Raw genomic sequence first — 22,400 nt, forward strand, 5'->3', positions numbered from 1 at the left:
TCTGGAAAGAAATGAGTACAGTGAAATGACACCTTGGGGTTCCCTCCTGCCTCCTCAGGTACTAGACTTCATCTTTCCCAGGGACACAAAGCTCTGGTTTTGCAGCGATTCTCCTTTTTCAGTGTCTGTATGATGTGATCAGGAAAGACTTACTTTTTTATTTTTTTTAGGTCTATCATCATGCTTACAGAAGAGAAATTTGATTTTTTTTCCTTTTTTTTTTTTTTTTTTTAATTAAAATCCTCAAAATGCAAGTTAAAAGTCCAGCACAAGGCATGGCTTGTTCTATCCTGAACACATTTGGGAGTGCTGCTCTTAGCCAGTATCTCCACATCTCTCTCAGTTGAGACAGACCTCTTTGAAAAACAGCCGGCATCAGAAGCTTGGTCCTAATTCCTGCAGAGGCACATTTATCCTTCCTCCCCCAGCCTTACCCCCCACGTTTATGTTAAATTGAAGAGGCATCTTATTTGGAAAGTTGCTGATTTTGAAAGGCTGCATATTGTATATTATATCATATCATTTTATGAATCTGAATATGAAAGAGAAAGCTGGTTTGGCTTTATGCCCCTATTTCATTTTGTGAAGTACAGACTTTGTACAGAGTAGCTCAATTATATACAAGCTTTTTTCTTGTAAAAAACAAACACAAAGCAACTGTTTACCCACTCCAGAATTTGACAAGCCTTCAGAATAAGTCTGAGTGTTCCAATTTATCTCATCATGGTTTGGTTTTGCAGACAGATGACAATACCACTGCAATATGAGAAGAGACTCTGACATTTTTAACAGATTACTAACACTGAGACCTCTTTCTTATTTCAAAACAAATCCATGAACAAGATACCAAATATCAACAGTCACTTGAAAAATCAGACTAACACCTCTCACTTAAAAAAAGAAACCAGCCAATGGAACCATGAAAGATTTAATAACTAGATCATCTTGGCTGCATCTGTGTGCATCTCCACTTCTGCAGAAGAGTTCCTGCTGATACTGCCCAACTCTCAGCTCTGGTTGGTAACTCCTTTCCGTCTCAAACATCAGCAGTGCCAAAGCAACACATTTCTTTTTATTTTTATATCCAAAATTTTCCAACTCAAGTATTCTATTCTATTCTAAAATCATGAGGCTAAACAGAAGGAAGCCTAGGAGACAGTATTAGAACACAAAAATCACCATTCATGGTCTTTTATGAAAGCCAGTTTGTCGGAGGACAGGTAAGCGGCAAGGGGGGAAACATGATTACAGCTTCTAATTCAGAGAGAACTGTAGGGGATGAAAAAGTTAAGTCAGCCGAAGTGCAGGAATGCAGAATTTATCAGAAAGCAAGTAGCTTTGTCCTTCTAAACCCAGGAAGCTGGCTTATTGCCTTGGTGACAAATTCAGACTGGTATAAATTGCAGCTTAAGGCACATTACAAGATAGAAAAGATGTAGGAAAATAGTTCAAATTAGAGGGAAAATGTTATAAACAGCTTGTTCTATACGCAGCTTCACCATGTGCCCTCATCAACTGCCATGAAGGTGCCAGTGCCTGCAAAGAGAAGGTTTAAAAGGAGGAGGTAAGAGGTAGGACAGAGAAGTGAACCAGAATATGCTGAAAAAATGCATGTGTCAGTCAGATCATCTGAGGATGCTCCAGAAGAAGTACCTGAGACATTTGGGCAGGAGGACAAAGACCAGTACCTCAGATTTAATAACTCCTAGTCATCTGAATAATGCTCTGTGGAAAAAGTCTACTTTAGTGTAAAAGACTGTGCCAGGCCCTCTAACACAGCAGGAGGAAAGGAAGCCCTTCAGCTCTGCAGGAGCAGCATACGGAAGAGCCACCGCTCACAGCCCCTTCAGCACTGTCTCAGGCAGGCCGTGCTCCCCGTACGTGCTGTGCCGTGATGTCTGGCAGTGGCCATGCCCCTGGTCACAGCTGCTGCTCCAGCTGCAAGCCAGGAGAGAGCCCCAGCCCGGCCCCTGGGCTGCGCCGAGGGGAGAGAGCATCGTCCCCTCACCCCGAGCATGCCTTTCCGCACCAGGGCCCCGCTCGGCCTCTGCGCACATGTGCACTCCTGCCCTCTGTTTGGAAGGTTTACATTGTTTTTATACTAAATGTATTACCATCAATGCAAGTTCAAAATATCTTAAATGTTTAGTATCAAAATACCAGCTTTGAACAACAGGAGATCGTGGAGTACAGATGAACAGGTGTACGATCCTCCTTAAAATCACAGAATTGTTTCTGTTGGAAAAGACCTCTAAGATCACCAAGCCCAACTGTTAACCTAGCACTGCCAAGTCCACCTCTAAACCATGTCCTTAAGAACCTCTTATCTACATGTCCTCTAAACCCCTCCAGGGATGGTGACTCAACCACTTCCCTGGGCAGCCTGATCCAATGCCTGACAACCCTTTCTGTGAATAAACTTTTCCTAATAACCAATCTAAACCTCCTCTGGCACAACCTGAATGCTGTAACAAGCTGCATCAGAACCACATCTTGTTTAAAGGACTCTTGTTTGCTGCTTTTCTTTTTGGACATACTGCTCCCAGGTCAGGTAGCCAAACTGGTTCTGCACGCAGCAGCAGGGCTAAGCAAGGGGCCAATGTACTTGCCATTCCCTAAGCCACTCCTCTCGCCTTCTTGGTTGATGAAACTACACAAACCAAGGATTTAGTTCTGGGTTTTTCCAAGACAAGTGTCCTATGACTTGTAGTGCCCTGGGAAGTGCACTTTTCAACTACATGGTAAAAGTCTTATTACCCAGCCTCCTCTGAGAGTGTTACAACAACTGAGTATCTCCTGATTCCAGAATTACTCAAAGGACAGAGTCCGGTCTCTATACAGAACACACACGAGCTTTACCTTGACCTTATAGTTTTATAGACAACATACAGCACTGACTGGTTCCTACAAGTCTCATGGTTTCCTGCCAAGTCTTGATATTAAGGATGGTACTCAGGGGGGTTTTGATGTTTTTGAGAAGAAGAAGAGAAAAAGCAATTAAGAAAAAACTATAAGTAATTTTAGGAAATGCATGAAACTTTCTTGTAATTTTCAGAGTAATTTGTAATTCAGGACCAGTACTGAGAAAAATAAAATCAAGCATCTGTTTGTTTTCGTATGATATATCCATTGTGTTAAGCCACCTTATATATGAAAAGCAACTGTATTGAAAAGCAGCTTTAACAGAGGATTATTTCCTCTTAAAATTAAATATAGAGATGGTAAGCAGTTGTTCAAAAGTTTTGGGGTTAAACCTATTTGTCTCTTTGATGTAGTTATTTTTAGGAATGACATTATATGCTAGTTAGAGTAGAAGCCATTCCTATATAAGTGAAAAGTGGACTTTAAGAAAATAAAAACGATGCAGTACGTGCAGCTTTACTCTCAAATAGAGATGCTATTAAATCACATCATGCACAGCTTCCTCCTCACCCTTCCTCAGTGAAAGTGCTTGGAAAAAATGGGGCATATGTGCTTCCAGTTCACTTAACCTCACAATACTTCCTGCTTTGGAGCTCTCTTGAGTTACTGGTGCTCCGACACAGAGTCAACTCTTAATTTCATCACTTCATTTGTTTCCTTGTTATTAGTCTAGCACAGAAATAGCCACGTCATGTGCCAGAGACCCAACTGTTTCTTGGAAGTTGTCTACACACTGTTCTCAAATCCAAGAGTCTCTTCTGAGAAACCATCCCCATGTATCCCAATTTTAGGGCCACCTCACCGTATATCACATTTACCTGCAGAGTGTTGTTCCAATGTTCTCCAAGTCATGGCTTGAAAGGTGCGCTCCCGTTTCTCGTAACAAATTAATCACTTCTAGGTGCCTTTATGAAAGCAACAGAAATAACAGAGAAAGTGTCTTGACCAGCAGCATTTTTTTTCCCCTAAATCCAGCATTACTCATATACACAAACAGTCAATGAAAGTTCTTATCTGATATTCACCACCATCACAGAACCAATTAATCTTCTCCAAGGTGACAGATGTAGTAAACACATCTGCCCTCCCTATCAAAAAAATCATTCACATTCTAAGCTCACAGAAGGGTTACGTTCAGCTCTGAAAATGAAAGGGATGAATCCTTTCCTCTTCAAATAATTTTTTTTTACCTTAGTGCTAGCTTAATTTAACACTTCAAATATTAGTGATTGAAATACATGCAAACAGGGAGGACATTTATTATTATACATAGCATCATTCCTTTATTTCACAGAATACAATGCCCATATTTATCAGTCTCAAACAAAACAAAACATGTGTTGCAGATAAGCAATTAAATTCTTAGGTTAATGTAGAAGCTATTCAGGTTTTTAGGGCTTCAAAATCGTGATAAGTATTCTCCCAAACCTCCCACAAAAGCATGTCTTTTCCTAACCCCCTTCTCCCAATACCTTTCTTGTTTATTTCCACCTGGAGTCTTTAGGATGTCTTCCTTGCCCTTTCTTTTTGGGATAAAGAGACAAATAGATATTTAAGCACTACCAGCCAACTCCTATACCTCAATCAGATGCTTGAGAAAGTCTGTGGAGGTGGCCAGTCTCTAAAGGTACTATCGTGGGTAGAACATAATATGACAGATGAAAAATGTGCAAAATACTTTTTTCACAAGTGACCTAGCAAAAAGTTTAGAATATGGTTCCGTAAGGAGGTGACAATGTGATCCTCTGCTAAACAAATGATCTAGTTCACAAATAAAAAATTTTTCTTCTCCAAAAAGGGCATGGTGACACCAATAGATCAGGAATAGTTTCACAGTTCCTCTTTGAAGGAAGCTGCTACACCATAACACTTCAACATAAAGAGTTAGGCATATCATTGTAATAGGAAATATATGTTTTTTTCCAACACATTACTTAAAAACTCATCTGTATTAATTACAAATTAAAAAATAAGCTCACATACACGTTCTGCTTAATCGCTTGTATTTTCTTGGAGGTAGCCATGGGCCTTTCCATTTTAGAACTGGACTAAACTGTTTATCTATTGCCTCTGCTTCTTTTAAGAAAACTCCATCTTGAATGAAAAGTTACTTTACAGTTATCCATATTAAGCCTATGCAAGCTTATATGTTTCATGTAAGATCGCAATTTATAAACTAAACAAAGTACTGTACATATACTATAAGAATAATCTTGCTTTTCCAAACATAGGTTATTTAACCTACTAGATTTTTTTAAAATTCTAATTTGTTTCAACTGACAGCTCTTCAAAAAAAGCCCCCCAAATCCCCTCATCTTTGTTTCATGGCAAAGCATTGCTGGAACAGCACTTGTTGCAAGTTTGTTCAGTTATCTAAAATATTTTCTCAGTTGGGTCCCTTATGACATGGTCAATCATCCACAAGCATCTTCTCGAGCCAGAGAAGAGCCATCTTCTTGAGCACAGCTTTCCATTTCTAAATCTGTGGTGAAGAATGAATTCTACATGTATAAAATTTTTAGTTCAGTCTTAAGCAGAATAGTAATTAGCTGAAAAGAAATTTGACCTAAAATAGATTAAAGTAGAACATGTCTGTTCACTCAGGCTCACTCTGGGTACAGAACTGAACGTGGGGAGTGTCTGTTTACTCTCTGATGACTGCCCTGGAGTATTCCTCATTTCCCACCTTACACTTGAAATTGCAGCGTGGAACTAGCGCTTTTTAAAATAAAAGCTATGCTATGGGACAGCACTAAAAGATAAAAGGCCACAAAGCATGTAACATTGTGTGGTATCTTCCCTCAACGTGCCCCTGCTATGAAGTCCAGATTTCTGGATTCCAGCAAAGAGCCAGGCTTTTCTTTTCTCCTATTGAAACTACTCACTCCTTACTGGTAGTGACATACCCTCCAGAAGGCGCTTGATGTCCCCCCTATGCCATGGAGCCATTACTGCTCTAACTGGGACTCTTTTGATACAGATGGATTTGGAGCATTTACCCCACGTATTTAATACAGCAAATTTAATTGGGGGGGGGGAAGTGGTACAAAATAAAATAAATCTTTAAGCATTTAAACTATCAGTGTTTAAAATAAACGCTTACAATAAAACATTTCTAAACAGAATGTCCCAATGACTTGGAATTGTTCAAAATCATGTTTCTTGGCATGGTGGGAAGGATGTGTGTGTACCACTGCCTGTTAAGGGAAAGGCAAGGGAGAGGAAGAGTAGGGACAAAGAGCAACGTGCAACTTAAGTGTTAAATCTAGTATGGTGACTATGAAGAGCAGATCCATCCAAGAAAGCAAGCAGACCACCCCTCACATTCCCGTCACTCAACATGAAAACTATGCAGGACATAAGCTGTACTACAGCTTGTTCCTGCTTGCACCCAAACGGTATCTACATTCTGCAGAAGCTTAAGCCGCTTTCAGAGAACCACTTCTGCTGTCTTGTACCTACCACAAGAGCAATACTCATATTTTCAAGAGGCTGGCTGTGAATTTTCTGATACTGTTATGCCTTAGGCACAAGAGAGGTATTTGTCTTTACAAGTTGTTTCTTTAAGTGCTGCTCTCCTGCGGCTTTACAAAAACCTCACAAGGGTCATAGTTCAGCTGATCTGAAGTTCAGTTGATGTCATGAGCCACAAACTTCTTGGGAATGGTTCAAATGTGATTCCTGTTCTAAGGTGAGAGCACAAAACCAAGAGCAGAGCAACTGCTGGACAAGGGAAGTTCAAGGTGTCGAGGGATGGCCAACGTCACCACATCATCCTGGGGTGCTCAGCTGCTTCTCCTGTCTACCCCCATCTGATAAGCAAAACCATGAGGAGCTATTGTCACCTGCGAACTGTTCCTGTCTGTCCCTTTTCTTAGTGCACTCTGTTACCAAACTGTTGCTCTTGGTCAGACTTAGCCTATAGATACAATACTATTTTGCATATGTTATTTAAGTTAGCCTTTTGGCACTACTACTGTCATTCTTCTGCTTTCTGAATGGAAAAAAAAACAGACAAAAAGTGTTTTTAGTGTCTTGCCCCTGATAGATTCTGTTATTGATAGCACCAGAGGTAAAAGCCCCAATGTATACCAATATTTTAATGGGTTAATAGCAAAATAAATGATTCGGTGTGGTCCTCAACATTCACTGCTATGAGCAAACTTTGAGTTCCAGATAAAGACGTGAACTTTTACCAGCTGGTGAGGGCTCTGGCTCCAGATCAACTAAAGTGCTGTACGGTACATTATCATCTTGGGCCTCGACATGGCAAACACTTATTAAAAGCGAATCACCTTCGAAAGGGATGAATCACACATGTGCGATGAACACACGGGTAAGAGTTTGCAGGACTGGGGCCTTAGGGTGCACACCTTCCATCGACTCTCTTTAAGAAATGCAGGCATACCGTACAGCCAAACTCGACTGGCTTCATTCCTTTTAATGCTGGCTCCCTCAGCAACTGCAACGGTTATGGCAGGATCAGCTTGGTTCCACGTGTTCAGTTTTCTACCTGGTATCAGTGGGAATTTTATGCTCAAATACTATAAGGAGAGGATTCAGGGCACTTCTGGAGTCAGTGCTGGTTAGATTTTCACTCTGCCTTAGATTTCCTGAAGTAATGTAAATGTAACCTTGCAAAATATCAAGTATTTAAATTCATATTTACGTGGGAGGTAATTTTACTGCCTCTAATCTGATGTTCTCACAGCCCTGTATGAGCAACTCCCCATTTTCAACCTTTTACCACTGCTCTACAAGTAAATGGAAATGCTTTTACTACATAAAATATACACAATTTTTATTCAAGACATTTTCCTGCTCAGAGAGTTTCTGTTATTAAAAAAATATTATTCTATTGTTTGGAAAATGAATTATCCCTGGAGGGTACTCTAGGAAATTAAAGAAATGCTACTAATTTTGATATGTCAAGCAACTGGCCTAAATTAACAGTGGTCTGTTTAGCTTCATGCACAAAGTGAACGAGACTGCATGCAAATTGCAGAGTTGCAAATGAAAAAGCGGAAATGCAGTAGTTTGTTTCTTATTTAGAAAGGGACTCCACATTTTACCATATAAAGAAACAAAGAAAGAGTCACTTAAAATGAAAAAAATTTAAGAGACTGTCGTTGATATAGATCAAATTGCTGGTCTGGCAGCTGACAGCGCTATGTTAAGAAGCTTTTAAGAAGAGACATAACTCCTGATCATCTTTACAAATTATTAAATGGAAAATAGAAATCAGTCATCATTATGTAGGTTAAAAGGCAAGCCACTGAGAAATGTGACATAAAAACCTGGAAGAAAGCTATTTTTAAGATGAGTGGATCCTGTACCGCAGTTAAATGCCAATTAAACAAATATTAATTCTCAGAAAATGGAATTAAGCTGATGCAATATTCAGTAAAATTGAGAAAGTTACAATATTAAGCAGTTTAACGCATTGACTGCTCATTAAGATAATTTTCCCCCTTTCCTCTCCGCCACTTTGTACACTGCATCAGGATATTCTCTTCACTTTCAGCACGCAACTGTTTAACAAATAGAATTTAAGTATTTCTGTAGCAGAAATCTTTTGAGTGAGTATCTAATTACACACATATACAGCTGTCTGATCTTTACCATTTTCCTTTATATGCTTACCGGCGTGAAATGCAGTGTGAGTACACAGCAGATCATAAATACTCATTTATGAGTTTAGTTCTAAGTCAACTCTTCCTCTCATTCCAACAGTAGGAACAAAAAGAGAAACTGAAAATGGTTGTGGTGCAGTTTCCTTTTACAATTCCCTATATCGAAACGGGTGTGCAGTTTTAAAGAGCTTAAGAGTCATAGTAGGAGTCTAATATAGGAGTGGCAATGCTAAGGAATCCAAACAACAAGCTCATGTGAAATTCCTCAGGCGGTAGTTGGGTGCGGTAAAAAAAAGTAGGTGCCTGATTTACAGGAACATCTAATGGTATCTAATGCTTTAGCATTTTCTCACATTGGACCAGAGCCACCTCTATTCAAGTGCAAGGTTATTTGTTTGATTTGCTGTTGGGCTTGTTTTGGCTTTAAGACTTGAAGGGTTTGCCATTGAGGGCTTATATGTTCATGAGATAAAGCACCAGCTCCAAATCCACGGGGGTCCATGCAGCAGGTATGGCAATAGCACAGCGTGGCCACACAGGATTCCAAGTCTCAAGTGAATAGAGCCTGTTGAGTTTTCTACATCTGGCCTTTGAGACAGAAAAAGCCTTCATGTTATTCCTGCAGGCAATGCAAAACCAGGAGTGTCAGACCTCCCAGGGAGCCAACTCCAGCCTGACAGACCAGGTGAACTTGTCAGCATTAGAAAGCTGTAGGGCTATTTGGGGACAGACATCCACGAAGATCATGAAAATTCTATCACTCCAAGCTCCTTTACAGAAAAAAATAACTTCTTCCATCATACAGACTCAATATGAGATAAGGAGCTGTAAGTGGATCAAAGAAACGAGAAGAGATTAGGGCATGCAACTTCTAACACGTTAGAAGACCAATGGCTCAGTGAATCCTCAGGCTATATAAACCATTTTAAAATTAAAATTAGATATCTAATAACCTTTCTATTCTGTGCTATGGCCATTCCTTAGGACAGTACAACATGGAAAAGACCAGTAAATCGCATGTCCATGGCTACCATTCAAGAACTGCTGACATCCAGAACAACAGGAAGAGGAAATCCACAAAGCAGGTAGAGCCATGCAGCCATCCCATTTAATTACGAGTGGGTGGAAGGGAAAAATCAAAAAACCAGTCACCCAGCAAGAGAGTCAGGAAAGCACCGGTGGAAGGGAAAGATTAAAACAAGTCAACCTACCGGTAATATTTTGTGCCAATTGAAACAGTCTGGTCTTGATGAGAAAGGGGAGGGCAGAAAGAAAACAGCCCTTGGTCCTGCATTCTCACTTCTGACAGTCAAAAGGAGTGATCAGTTTGGTTCTGTTTTATAAGGAAGCCTCATAACAAAGAGTGGAGTCCTGAAATTACGGACAAAGTCTTGGCAGGAAGGCAGCAATAAGTTACCTCATGCTAAAATTTTGCATGCATACCAAGTTTTTTGCTTTCATTTCATATTATTTTAAAAAAATCTTTTAATTTAGGCTAGTCACATCCTTTGAAATGAAACTGGTTTGAGTTATTTTAACTGCTGTCATTCACACATGACTGCTGAGACAAAACAAGACCAAAACACAGGGATGGACTTTAAATTCAAAACCATAGAAGGTTTATAAACTTTACATAGAGTGGTGTATAAATTATTTTGTTACCTGAACTTGATCGCATTAATCAGTGGGGTAGATCCATATCTGTCTCTAGCATAAATAGTTGCGCCAGATGTCAACAAATACTCAACTAGTGGTAAATGCCCTTCAGAGGCTGCAATATGAAGTGGCGTTCGGCCATCGTAGTCTCCACAGCTCAAGTTTCCACCCTACAAAAGGAGAGATCCTTCACATGCTAAAAAGGCAATGGCTGCATATTAAGTTGTTGGTACAACAGCAGATGCATACACCATATTTTAATTGTACTACCAAAATGTTAAGCTTGTCCAACTTACTTAAAAGTATATCTTGTAGCGTTGTTTTAGCACCAAAAAAGTTATTTATTCCATCTTCTGCACGCTCTGCCCCCCGCCGCAATGTAATGCTCTTTATTGCAGTACATCATACAGCAGCTTTGTGCCTATAGCCTGCTAGTTTTATTTGTCTTAGTTTATTGTTATTTTCAAGATATATTTATCCTTTCCACTACTAAAGTCTCAAGGGTAGGGTAAACCAAGGCAAATATTAAAAAAAAATGAGGTGTAGGAGATTACACAGGGAAATGCCTGTTTCTTTTTCCAGGTATAAACCAGGCTAGAGCTTTGGGGAGAGCCAAAAATCCTGAATTAGCACTGCACTGTGTTTTGCTTAAATATAATTTTCAAGGTGTTTTTTTTTTAATCATCACAGATTTACATCCAAAAGCTGGATACTATGAATATGCATAAAGAAAGTTAAGCAAAAGAAAGCAGCATAAACCATTTTAAAGTGTTCCAAGTTAGCAGATAAGAACTTGCATTTTAATCTACCTGTATTTTCACAGTTCAAAAGAAAATGTAAACAGCTGAGAACCAGATAGGGGAAAGGACATTCCAGTTTTGAAAGGCAAAGACTGAAAAGCCTAGAAACCAACTGTATTAGTCTAAGCACTTTGATTCTAAGACTTAGGCAGTTGCTTCCCAGTGAGCATAGTTTCCTCCTGTCATTTACAGCTCTATTTAAAAACACGTGTTTTGTACAAACTTAATTTTACATTACCATTTCTGCTATGGCTCTTAGTGCGTCTATGTCACCCAGCTTAGCTGCAGCACAAGCCAAAGGTGGAATTAATGCATCTCTCACGGCTTCTAACTCCTGAGAAACAAATAAAATTAAACATTTAATATCAGCCTCGCCTCTAACATGGTTGATGTCCAAGTCATAAAAACACTGCCCTTGCTTTCATGTAACATTTCCAAATTAGTCATTTCATTATATAAAAATGGTAGTGTTTAGTTCTTGGAAGGAAAAAAGTCTCATCTTTATTTTATATTTTGTCGGTCTTGCAGCCATGAAGGTTTATATTCTTCCCTGGCAACACTACAATTAGCTGATATCTACATACACCATTTAAGATGCACACACTAATTACTATCTCTGTACTGCCATGGTTACATGTCAAGTAGAGTAAGAGAAAACAGCTCTGGTAGAAGTTGGAAAAGACCATATAATCCCGTCTCCTCAAGACAGGATCAACTTTATTCAGGTGATTGTTCAGACATTTGTGTAACCTGTACTTCCAAACCTCCACTGACAAGACCCGTAAGCCCCCTAAATATCCTCCCATTTCTCCTACTCACTAAAGAAGAACCATGCATTCAATATTCATTAGCTACTAAAATCCCAATACTGTATTTTCTGAATTTCCAATTGGGAGAGACTAACATTAAACAGTACAAGTAACACTTGTGTAGTGCTTCCTTTGTATCAGCCTTCTATGTACATGTACATGTACATGTACAACAATTAAGCTGTTTTACCCGCTATTATTTGTATCGCTCCAAACTGTCAATACATCTGATCATGAAAATACAAAGCACTTTTCATATCATCAATACCCTGAATTAACAGCAACTGTCTGAGGCTTGTTATTGCAACCAGCCAGCCAAGAAAATAAACTCAAGATGGGGCTACAAAGAGGGAAAAAAAAAAAGTTAATATGTTTTTAATTAAAAACATTTTAATGTTATGCTTGTCATTGTGTCCTTTCTCCCTAACCCAACTGGTTAGCTGGGACACTCAGTACTAAAAAAGTAATATAAAAGCTCCAATGTTCCATTTTTCTTTCAGCTTTGCTGCTCATCTTTAAGCTAGATTCATTTAACTGAGTTTACAGCTTCGCATGAGTTCAATTTTAAATATTTAAGTATATACCTCCTTGCTGCTGATACTCAGAGATTTGGCAATCACTTGAATAAACTTGCTATCTCTCAGAGAGATCTTGGCTCCTGTGGGTACAACAGTCATTTCTCCTCTTAGATTCTCACTCAGCATCTGAAAAGCAAGCAATCAAATCCTTTGTTAGCAGAGGAAAAATATGGTAGTAGTCTAATAAAAAAACCTTAGGATCAAGTTAGAAAATTGTTTGGAGGAATTATGGAAACTAATTGAACACAGACAAAAGATTAAAGAAATAGTTACTGTCCCATGAATATTGCAAGTTTAAAAAGACAAATGGGGGGAAAAAAAGGACAGGCAAACAAAACTTTCTTCCAAAGCAAAGAAACCAAAATAAGCACACAACAAAACACCCTGATTTTTAGAGTATGCAGACAAAAGTTCCCTAGTGGGGTAAGCTGCAGCCCACTTAAAAACACAAAGATAGCGAGTAATTAGCAGAGTGAGGCTGGAGACCGGAATATTCTGACGTGCTGCCTTTCGCCAGCATTCCCAAACCTCAGTGCTCCCACACAGACTGCGTGTGTAGGCCTCAATACAAAGCCCAGGGCTGTCTGTGGACGGTCCTATGTTTCAACAGATTTCCAAACAGCTCCACTAGCCCGGATTTTGTTAAAATTTGGCCACAGAGCCAGCTTTGAATACGCAGGGTCACCAGTAGTACCAGTCATTCAATATTAAAGCAGGTGTGCAACAGTTTGCAGGATGGGTGCATCCAATACAACCAGGAAAAAAATATGTCAGCCAATTCAAGTGCTTGAACACGGCAATAAAGAAAATTAAAAATACTCCAAAAGATAGGTTCTGAGAAACCTGGAGAACAGAGAGAGAAGCCAGTCATTAATAAAAAACAACTGGTTTCCTCAATTCTGACAACTTTACATACTGGCACTTGTTCACGAAAGGTTGCTGATGCAGCTATAAAGCATGTAGTTATTTCAATTAGGATTTTAAAAAGCAGGATTGTGAAAGTTTGCAAGAAACAGATGTGATGTTGGAAGGAGGAATGCCCCAGGTTTACTTATGTCTAGGCATGCCCTTTATTAAAAAAAAACAAACTCCAAGCGCCGACACTGTAGCTGTCTGCTGGAAGAGTCCCATATACGTGTAACTCAGAGGATACCAACTGCTTTGGCGCACTTTTAGAGCCTGACAGGTTGAGATCATTGCTTTGCACAGGTAACCTTAGCAATTGGCACCTGTGTTAAATGCACCCAGTGCAAAGCCCTACGTGTCTTACTCGGCCCTACCAGCTCTGAAGCCATTTGCATGTGTCTGGGGGCACATTCTTTGCTGCCTCGTGTTGAAAGAGAATCCTAAAATAACCACGCCAGCTTCAGGAGAGCTTCCGTCTCTTGGGAGACTATTGTTTGGTGATATGTTTAGCTGAAGATATTGCCACAGACAACATATTTCCAGGCTTTCTTCTTCTCCTGGTCTCTACCACTCATTCCTGCCCAGGCAATGCAGAGTGCTGCTCCCTTAGTTGTGCCAACACAATTGTTTGTGGGTCTGTGCAGTGAGTCAAATGAGGAAACCGATCCTGCTTAACCCAAAGAAATTGCAAAAGTTGTTTTGTTTTTCAAACCTTATAAAGGAGGTCCCAGCACCACCACACAAAAACTGTGTAGCACATTCCGAAGGGCAGTACATGAAGATGCAGGAGGACCTGTGCCAGTGGTACCTAAAATGTCATATCACTAAGTCCTGACCTGAGTAAGTCAGCTATCTCACCTCAGCAAACTGGATCTCAAATCAAGTTTTAACTCACACACCTAAGGCAGGAAGCCAGCTGGGAAAGTTTCTGCTGTCCCAGGCCAAATAATCCTTGTACAAGAAGACTAAAGTCTGCTTTAAAAAAACCCCAAAGGCTAGTATATAGAATCGTAGAATCAGAGAATCATTTGGGTTGGAAGAGACCTTCAAAGGTCATCCAGTCCAACCTCCCTGCAACCAACAGGGACATCTTCACCCAGATCTGCTCGCTCAGAGCCCCGTCCAGCCTGGCCTTGAGCGTCTCCATGAATGGGGGATCTACCACCTCTCTGGGCGTTTCACCATCCTCACTGTAAAAAATTTCTTCCTCATGTCCAGACTGAATCTCCCCTCTTTTAGTTTAAAACCGTTACCCCTTGCCCTGTTGCAAGAGGCCCTGCTAAAAAGTCTGTCCCCATCTTTCTTATAGGCTCCTTTTAAGTACTGAAAGGCTCAATATGTATGTTCCAGGGTCAGCCAGTGTCCCAAGGGGCACCAGTGAAGAGCCTCAGTTTCTAACAAGTATATGCACAAACACATGCAATACCACTACTCTTCACTCAGCATTATGTTGCCTGTTAAGCATGTTCTTGGACAGAGTACGTTCTTGCCCTCCTCGTTGAAAAAAAACACATAGCTCCTCCTCCTCTCATTTTCCAGGGCAAGAGCTTTAACAAACAACTGAAAGTTCAGAGTCTGAAACTGTTTCTAAGCACAGTAAGTCGTACTTCCAGCCACCCCTTTTACGATCATAGATATCCAAATATGTTTGTCTCAAGAGCTGCTACTGGTTGGAAGATATTGAGCATGAAATAATGATCAAATTTGTTTCAGTTTTAATAAAAGCAGAACAGCATCGTAAGACACACATGTGCATGCAGTGCTAAAGTCTAGAGAGTGACTCATCATGATGTCATCTCCCAAAGTGTCAGGATCATTAATTCACTGCATACAAGCATAGAAACACATGCATTCCTGCAGACTGCTGCTCCCCTATCTAATTCAGAGCTATATGTTCCTTGTAAAAATGGAACATAATATATAACTATATCATTTCAGAAAAAAAGCCTTGATTAAGCACCAATGAACAGTAAGAACATTGTTAAAGGGGTTATGATTTTAAAATCAGTTACAGTTGGTTCTTAGAATATGTATTTATAAAGTGTATCTCCTTTGAGAGAAACAAAATCTAGCACTGTCATGAGTAATGCTGTAAAGGAAGAGGCTGTAGGCAATATTTATTTTCAGAATTAGCTTTGTGTGAATGAGTCTTGGATAAAATCTTCACCACACTAAGATCAATGACAAGATCTTTGCTGACTTCAGTAGGGTTGGGATTCTGTCTCCTATATGAATTTCCACATATGGGTTTTTAGTACAGAAATGTCCAAGGTAGACTACTACCATTTAAAGATAGCATTTTTATGGCTCAGTCATAGTCTTCACGTAACTTACGGAGAGGCTTCTTTTCTCTCTCACTCTACATACATTCATTTGCCTAACAGCATTTTCCTTAAAGAAAAAAAAATAACAAAAGCAAACACGTGATGTTCACATTATGGCTCTGAAACCAATCGCTTTTAAATGCAAGGGAGGAGCTCAAGGCATTCAGCTAAGCAGAAGTTAGCACAGTAGATGAGAAAGTTAGAGCCTTTCAAGGTCACACTGAAATATTTACCTGCCTTTTCTCCTCCCAGCTAAGCTTACTCTTGCTGAGTGCATATGACAGTTTAGTCAGGGCTGCCTCTGGTGTCATATCACCTCCAGGAATTATTCCAACATCAGCGAGAGTCTGAATAAAAAGGAATAATGATTCCAATTAGCATAGCATTCAGAAATACCTGCATGAACAGAAAGTTTATATGAATGGCGAATAGCTATACAGAATACAGTACGCAGCCATGCCTCCACGCTCTTGCTCCTCCTACTGCTACCGTAATTTTGTAATTTTAGTTGTTAAATACAAAGCAAATACTAGCACCAGCTGAATAAAGGTGACTTTTACTTTGGATTCCTTTTCATGCAATAACATTGAAGAATTCACCCAAACGCTTGCCACGGTCACTTACTATGCTAAAAGGGAAAGGTTACAGGTCCCTATCAGCTATCTGCAGAGTTGTCAGATTCCCTCTATTGAAAAGCTGCAGTTACTCTGTTTGAACCCACTGGCATTTTGAACATTGCCAAGTAGGCTGTTCTCACACAGACATATTTACCATTCTTTTATGGGGCATTGCTTTGGATGAATTCCAGCACTACAGTGTGCTCACAGCAGGAGTGTTTTCCGATCCTTTCAGGCTGCGCTTGCAGTGTATGATTTAGAACCTACAACTAAAATATGTAATTTACACAGTTCTGACAAGAACAACTGAAGAAGATGACCTTTTTAACTTCTCTTTCTGGTAGTTAAAATAAGAATAAACTATCTGAACCAAAACAAAAAGCAGAAAGATCTTTGCTACGGTCAGCAAGCCCCATAAGTGTACAGTGAGCAAAACAGCAAAGACAAAGCAGATTTCAGATCTCGTCACTAAATTGTACCTGAGCAAACACTTGGGCTTCTCTAAATCACAGATCATCACCTTTGCCATAATGTGATGCCTCACGGTTAAGCATCTTGCAGTAGGTTCTTTACACCGCATTTTACTTTTAATTACCTTCTATGTAAGCTTTGAAACTTGTTGTGGCTTAACTAATATTTGTAGCAAGATACAGAGCCTTAATCAGCTCATTAACCACCTCCGAGAGACCCAAACTAACACTTTTTAAAGTCCCATAGGGAAAGGTGAGAAATACTTTCTGTGCTGCAGAGCTAGCCAAAGAGCAGTTAGGGCTTTTTTAGAGAGTTTGAGAAAAAGGAGGAGGAAGGGATTTTGCAGCTTCCTCCTATACCTAATGTCCCTTCAGTTCTAAGTTTCTACTGTGCAGATGGATCAGAGGCCAGACATTCCGTTAATTAAAACCAACACTTCAAGGGAAGCCAGGGACCCAGCTGACCCTCCTGGATAGTTTGAATGAATAAAAAATGGCCAAGCCATATGCATAGATCTGTGAGAGATTTTAAAGGAAAATCAAGAGTAAAGCTGACATTACAACAACTTTCCAGCTTTCACTCATGATACCTCCTCCATTGAGCAGTTCCTCATGAAAAGGAGAAAGCAATGAAAGAACAAGCAGGCAGTGATTTTGTAGGACTTGGCTCTGCCAGTGTTCTCAAGAGATGCCAAGAGAACAGGGCAGCCTTCATCAATGGATGCTGAGGAACATAATACATACTCTATATAAAAAGTGGAAGCCAGAAATGAATACGTTTCCACACAGCCTTACAGTGGTTCAGTAAGACCTGAGCAGAATCTTTCCATTTAGCATATCAACAGTCTGGATCAGAGTGCAAAAAGCCATTTTAGAGGTGTCTATGTGGAGAATCTTTTAACCAGAGCACAGAAAAGCTTTTTAACTTCCTACTGCCATGTATTTTAGCAGTTCATTTCAGGCAGCAGATCACATAAAAGCTAGGCTTCATTTTCATGTTTTTCAAATACGTTTGGTGTCTTTTATTAACTTAACTGCTTTGTTCCTTTTGTGTGAACTGTTTTATATAATCCACGCGTTCCTGTCATATTTACCCCAAAGCACAGGATCTTTGCAAAAGTTAATACTTCTCAAAAGGCCTCCATTAAGTTATGCTAAAGTTTTACCAACACCCAAATGACTACCCATATCAGAAAATACCAAGTTCGGATACAAAAGAGGTGGAAAGGAACTCTTACAATCTCCTTTCTCCTCAAAACAGACTATATGTTCTTGAAGCAAATATAATCTAAAGCCGTATTAAAAGAGGCAGGTTTTAGCACCAGACTAGAGTATCTAGGTTTGTGTTACAGCGATGGAAGAGGCTGGCTCTGCCAGCTGAGTGGCTGCTCCCAGCAAAACCAGGTGTCTAAAACAAGGGGATGAGTCACCCTCTGGCAGCACTTCTTGGCTATTTAATGGCTAGTCTTGTTATAAAGGCCAGTTAAACCAGCTTCCTTCACACTACCACGTGCAACACATACTCATAGATGGCTTTGAGCTCTTATTAGTCCCAGCGATGTCATGTCTTAATACACAATTAAGAAACTCACTAGAAAATGCCCTGAATATTAACAGTATCTACGTGAAGTCTGCTTTAAGCTAGCCTACATGGGTTAAACACAACTCATTTCCATTCTGTAAGCCAGATGCTTCCTTACATACTGTTCTCCAACCTCTCACTGAATTTAGTTGTACTGCCAGTCAAATAAAAAACTGGGATTTGGAATATTGCTTGGATTTGCAGGATTCCTTGATGTTCTTACACTGTAGCCAAGTAACTGCTGGCCTATCAAATACTACTTTGCTTGATCATCCGACCCCTAAGCTAGCTTTAGCTCACCGGAATCCCTTTGGGAGAAATACTAGCAACCTAAAGCAAGGTATCCAGGAGTGCTGGACACGACAAGAGCAAGCAATCACTAATTTGGGCTTTGAGCTGACTGTTTCAACCATTCCGACCAGGAGAAAACAGGATCTTGTTTGCAGAGATATATTTAAATGGTTCCAGCTTAAGATTTTTCAGTAATAGCTATTTTATGAGCAGTATCTTTAGAGTTTAATGAATCTGGTTTTATACACTGGGACTACTAGAAGCAGACCATCAAGTTGTATCACTGGGATGTTTCTTTTTGCACAGCAGTAGAGTCTGCACAGCCCTTACCTGCCCTGTTGCGTAGACCGTTTTAACGGACCCCCGTAAGCACTGCGTACAGTTCAGAATCACCACTTTTCGTTCAGCTGCTTTCTTCAGTTCTTCCAGCAAGTCTTCTCTGTTGTTTGGGGCATTGCCACTTCCATAAGTTTCAAGTACGATCCCCTCAATTGGAGGCTGAAGAAATGCTTTCACCTGGTTAAAAACAAGACAGGGAAGAGAGACAAAAGGTGTGTTTAAGTCACATTAAGAATTTCATGTGTGGCACAGAGTTTTTAAAAATGGCCTATTCCTTCTATAATCTTACAGGCTCTCATATCTTACAGTCTTCTCATGTCCTTCTGTGCTACCTGTTTACAATAACTGGGGCTGTAGAAAAAGCTTTAAAACAATGAGAATTTCACTCTTTAGCTTCCTTTAAAATTCCTAGAGGGAGAGATTTTTAAATAAGCTGTTTGGTTATCATGACGTCAGTGTGAGAAAGGATGCTATTGTTCAAGTGCCGTTACCAGGCTATACTGTTGCAGGGTGGATTTACACTTATGAAATAAATGTAGAATTATTAATTGAGATTAGAACCCCCAACGCTGCCCAGATTTGTAACTTTAGCAAGGAGTTTTGCTAACAAATGTCTGCCTAACTAAGAGAGAGAGAGTGTCTCACCTTTCAGGACAGAACATTCTAATGAAGCCTGGAGTGTTTTTTCACTCAAAACTCAATTGATTTAACTCAAGGCAGGAAAAAAAAGGGGGCACTAATTCATTCTGAGCCAGTTGTTAATGAGGCAGCTATTGTGGCTCACTGAAAAAGGATGCTTAGCAGAGTCCTCTTCCTAGAAATACGTATTTTAAGCAACCTAGACGTTTCCTTGCTGATCACATATGCTAAATGCAATACACTGTAAGCCCCCATGAGGCTAACTATGCAGTTGGAGTTTTATTGCAAATATACCACCCCTCTGCCTTTCCATCTGTTCATATTCACCTAAAAAGAATGGTAATATAATTGAGGAGTGCTGCTTAAACTACTGGATTCAATTTAAGACGGCAACAGCCACAAAAGACCTGTCAATTTTACGGAAGGAGTATTAGACAAAAATTTAAAGACAAATCTGCCTAAAACCACAGCTCCGCAAAACAATTTTTCAAGGCAAAAAAACCCCCACTTCTTATTTTCAGCTCTGTATGAATGCTGAGGCTCATGTTAACCATCAGTGTGAGATAAAATGAACCTTAAAAAAGAAGCATGAGCTGTAGAAATAGTCACACTCCCCTCCACCCACCACATCATGTATTCTTTGACAAGATACCTATTAATATGCCTCAATATGGAGCAAGAGAGCATCTCCATGGCACCTGTCTAGAAAAGCACACTTGACCTATTTATGAGCCCTGATAAGAAATTAATTTTAAGTTTCAGAGCCCAAGTGGTTTAGACAAAAGATATCTGAAAAGCTTTATGGCATATGAAAATAGTCTTTGAATGCTCTGATATTAAAAAAAATACTTATCAGAAGACATCTTTTTCATTCCCTCCAAACCCCAACCACTGCTACAACAATGCAGCTTTCCTGCTTCAGCCAACTAATCAAGTATTTGAGCATCACTTCACCCGCTTCCAAACAAAGTGCTGACACTTACAGCAGCAGCAGTGATTCCTGGGAAGATTCGCAGAAGCCCAACATTCCTGTTCATATTGGTGTGAACTCGAAATTTCTTTTTGGTATTGGGTCTCCACACTGTTTCCCAGTTTACTGTTAAAGAGAAATAAGCTTTTAAATTTAATATCAAGACATAATATTAAGTACACTTGTAGCACTTCATGATTACAATATCTTTAAAACTGTTTGTTATGGAGGGATTAATGAAAGACAATGTATTTTTGAAAAGATGAAATAAAGGCCCATTTAAGACAGCAACCACAGCAGCTGATCTAACACACCATATTTATTAGGTACCACAAAATATGTCTTAGAGGCCACATCCAGGTCAGGCTCAATTGTGTCATATTTTAGCTTTAATTCCCAAATAGTCTAGACTTCGAGAGAAATCAGTATTACTCATCAATATTTCTAAGGTAGTGCTCTTCAAGGAGATATTTAACATGTATACTTCCATTTAATAGCAAAATGGATATTTTAGTTCAATGTCCTTTAGTGAACAGGATGATCCATCAGACACAAAGCTGCACAATTCTACCACAACCTCTTCGAAAGAGAAGTCTGAGAGCTGTGAAAAGCATCTGAGTACAAGACCTGATGAGCTCATGATGCTGAACATGTCCTGTTAGCGCCATCTCCCCGAGCCCGGAGTGCCCAGAGAGCCTCAGCCAGCAGAGCAGCGTGCAGGTCTAGCACAGGTGAGATATTTACCTGTCACACACCGACCTGAACTTCATTGTTGGCCTCATACCAGCCTGGATTCATATTTAGAAAAACAGACCTTCATCTTCCCAGACATAAGAGATGACAAATGCAGTTACTGTTGCCACTAATCACCTCCAGAGTTTATTAGGTAGTTACTAACGATTAAATAAAATAGCAAGGATTCAATTAACTGTGATTATACATTTAGAGCCAGAAGCCAGCTGCTTAACTAATAGTTTGTTTGTGTTGCATTATTAGAAGCCAAGTCATGCATTATTGATTTCAAAATTTCAGTGTAGAAGCACAGCACGGGTAGCACTGACAGCTCCTGCAAGGCAGGGCAAGAGGTTTAACAAACTGCAGCCAACAGCTTAAAGCACCATGCTTCGACGAAAACAGACCATGCCATAAGGCTACCTATTTCCCCATCATGATTTAAGCTTTTTAGATTTTGGAGAAACCCCCAAGCAGCAAGATAGAGAAAAGAACTGCGTGCATAATACTGATTTGCTTTCAGCCATGCGGAGAGTTACACCAATTACTGTTGCAATCTCTTGCAATCAGCAGACAGCCATTTACAAGAAAGTTCGGAGTACGTTTAAAGCCTCCGCTCTATTGTCGTATTACCAGGGATACTAAAAACTACACAAACCATTAAATCAGGACAGAAAACAGCAGGCACCTGTAAGACTTTATGAACTTTCCCTTCTAGTCACGGTGCCCTGTCAGCAACTAAAACCTCTGTATGTTCTTTCTAAAAAAATACCGTAAGTCAAACTGGCCACAAGCAGTTGGCTTGGTGTCATGTTTGTCCAAGCAGTCACACTGCAGCAGGTGGATTCCTAATGCTACGGGAGAACAGAAATACAGACTGTTTCTGTAGTTTGTTTCTTTGTGCTAAGCTGGCCAGCACGGTTCTGAAAACACCTGGCTGGAATTTTGTTTAGCCAAGTAGCTCTCAAAGGCCTCCAGACAAGGCTAGAGACCTGTGGCAGGCACAGGGGTGAGTGCAGAAAGCCACGCGTTTGTTGTGCTTGGGGTTCACGGGCCTGGCTAACCATGGTCACTCATGAGCGCTGGGCTGTAAGAAGCAGCAGTGTTTAGCAATAAATCCTATCCTTTCAAC

The 22,400-nt window shown here is 40.0% G+C and overlaps 1 protein-coding gene across 7 annotated transcripts in view; it reads right to left on the reverse strand.

Annotated features, from left to right (window-relative positions):
- The window catches only part of ASPG (asparaginase), a 55,796-nt gene that overhangs the window by 13,515 nt on the left and 19,881 nt on the right, over positions 1-22,400 (reverse strand). For 6 of the 7 annotated variants that reach the window (XR_010472731.1, XR_010472729.1, XR_010472730.1 and 3 more), the window contains 7 exons: positions 20,550-20,662; positions 18,919-19,104; positions 15,862-15,975; positions 12,405-12,524; positions 11,250-11,345; positions 10,218-10,381; positions 3,741-3,827 (listed from right to left, as the gene is read on the reverse strand). Coding sequence is in view for 3 of the 7 variants with exons in the window: in XM_065063344.1 (XP_064919416.1) it covers positions 3,741-3,827; positions 10,218-10,381; positions 11,250-11,345; positions 12,405-12,524; positions 15,862-15,975; positions 18,919-19,104; positions 20,550-20,662 (880 nt within the window). In the remaining 4 variants the exon portion in view is untranslated. Of the gene's footprint in view, positions 1-3,740; positions 3,828-9,766; positions 9,927-10,217; positions 10,382-11,249; positions 11,346-12,404; positions 12,525-15,861; positions 15,976-18,918; positions 19,105-20,549; positions 20,663-22,400 lie in introns of all 7 variants that reach the window. The other variant, XR_010472732.1, reaches the window with a different exon arrangement.

Source organism: Columba livia, chromosome 5 (genome assembly GCF_036013475.1).
Source record: "Columba livia isolate bColLiv1 breed racing homer chromosome 5, bColLiv1.pat.W.v2, whole genome shotgun sequence".
NCBI lineage: Eukaryota > Metazoa > Chordata > Aves > Columbiformes > Columbidae > Columba > Columba livia.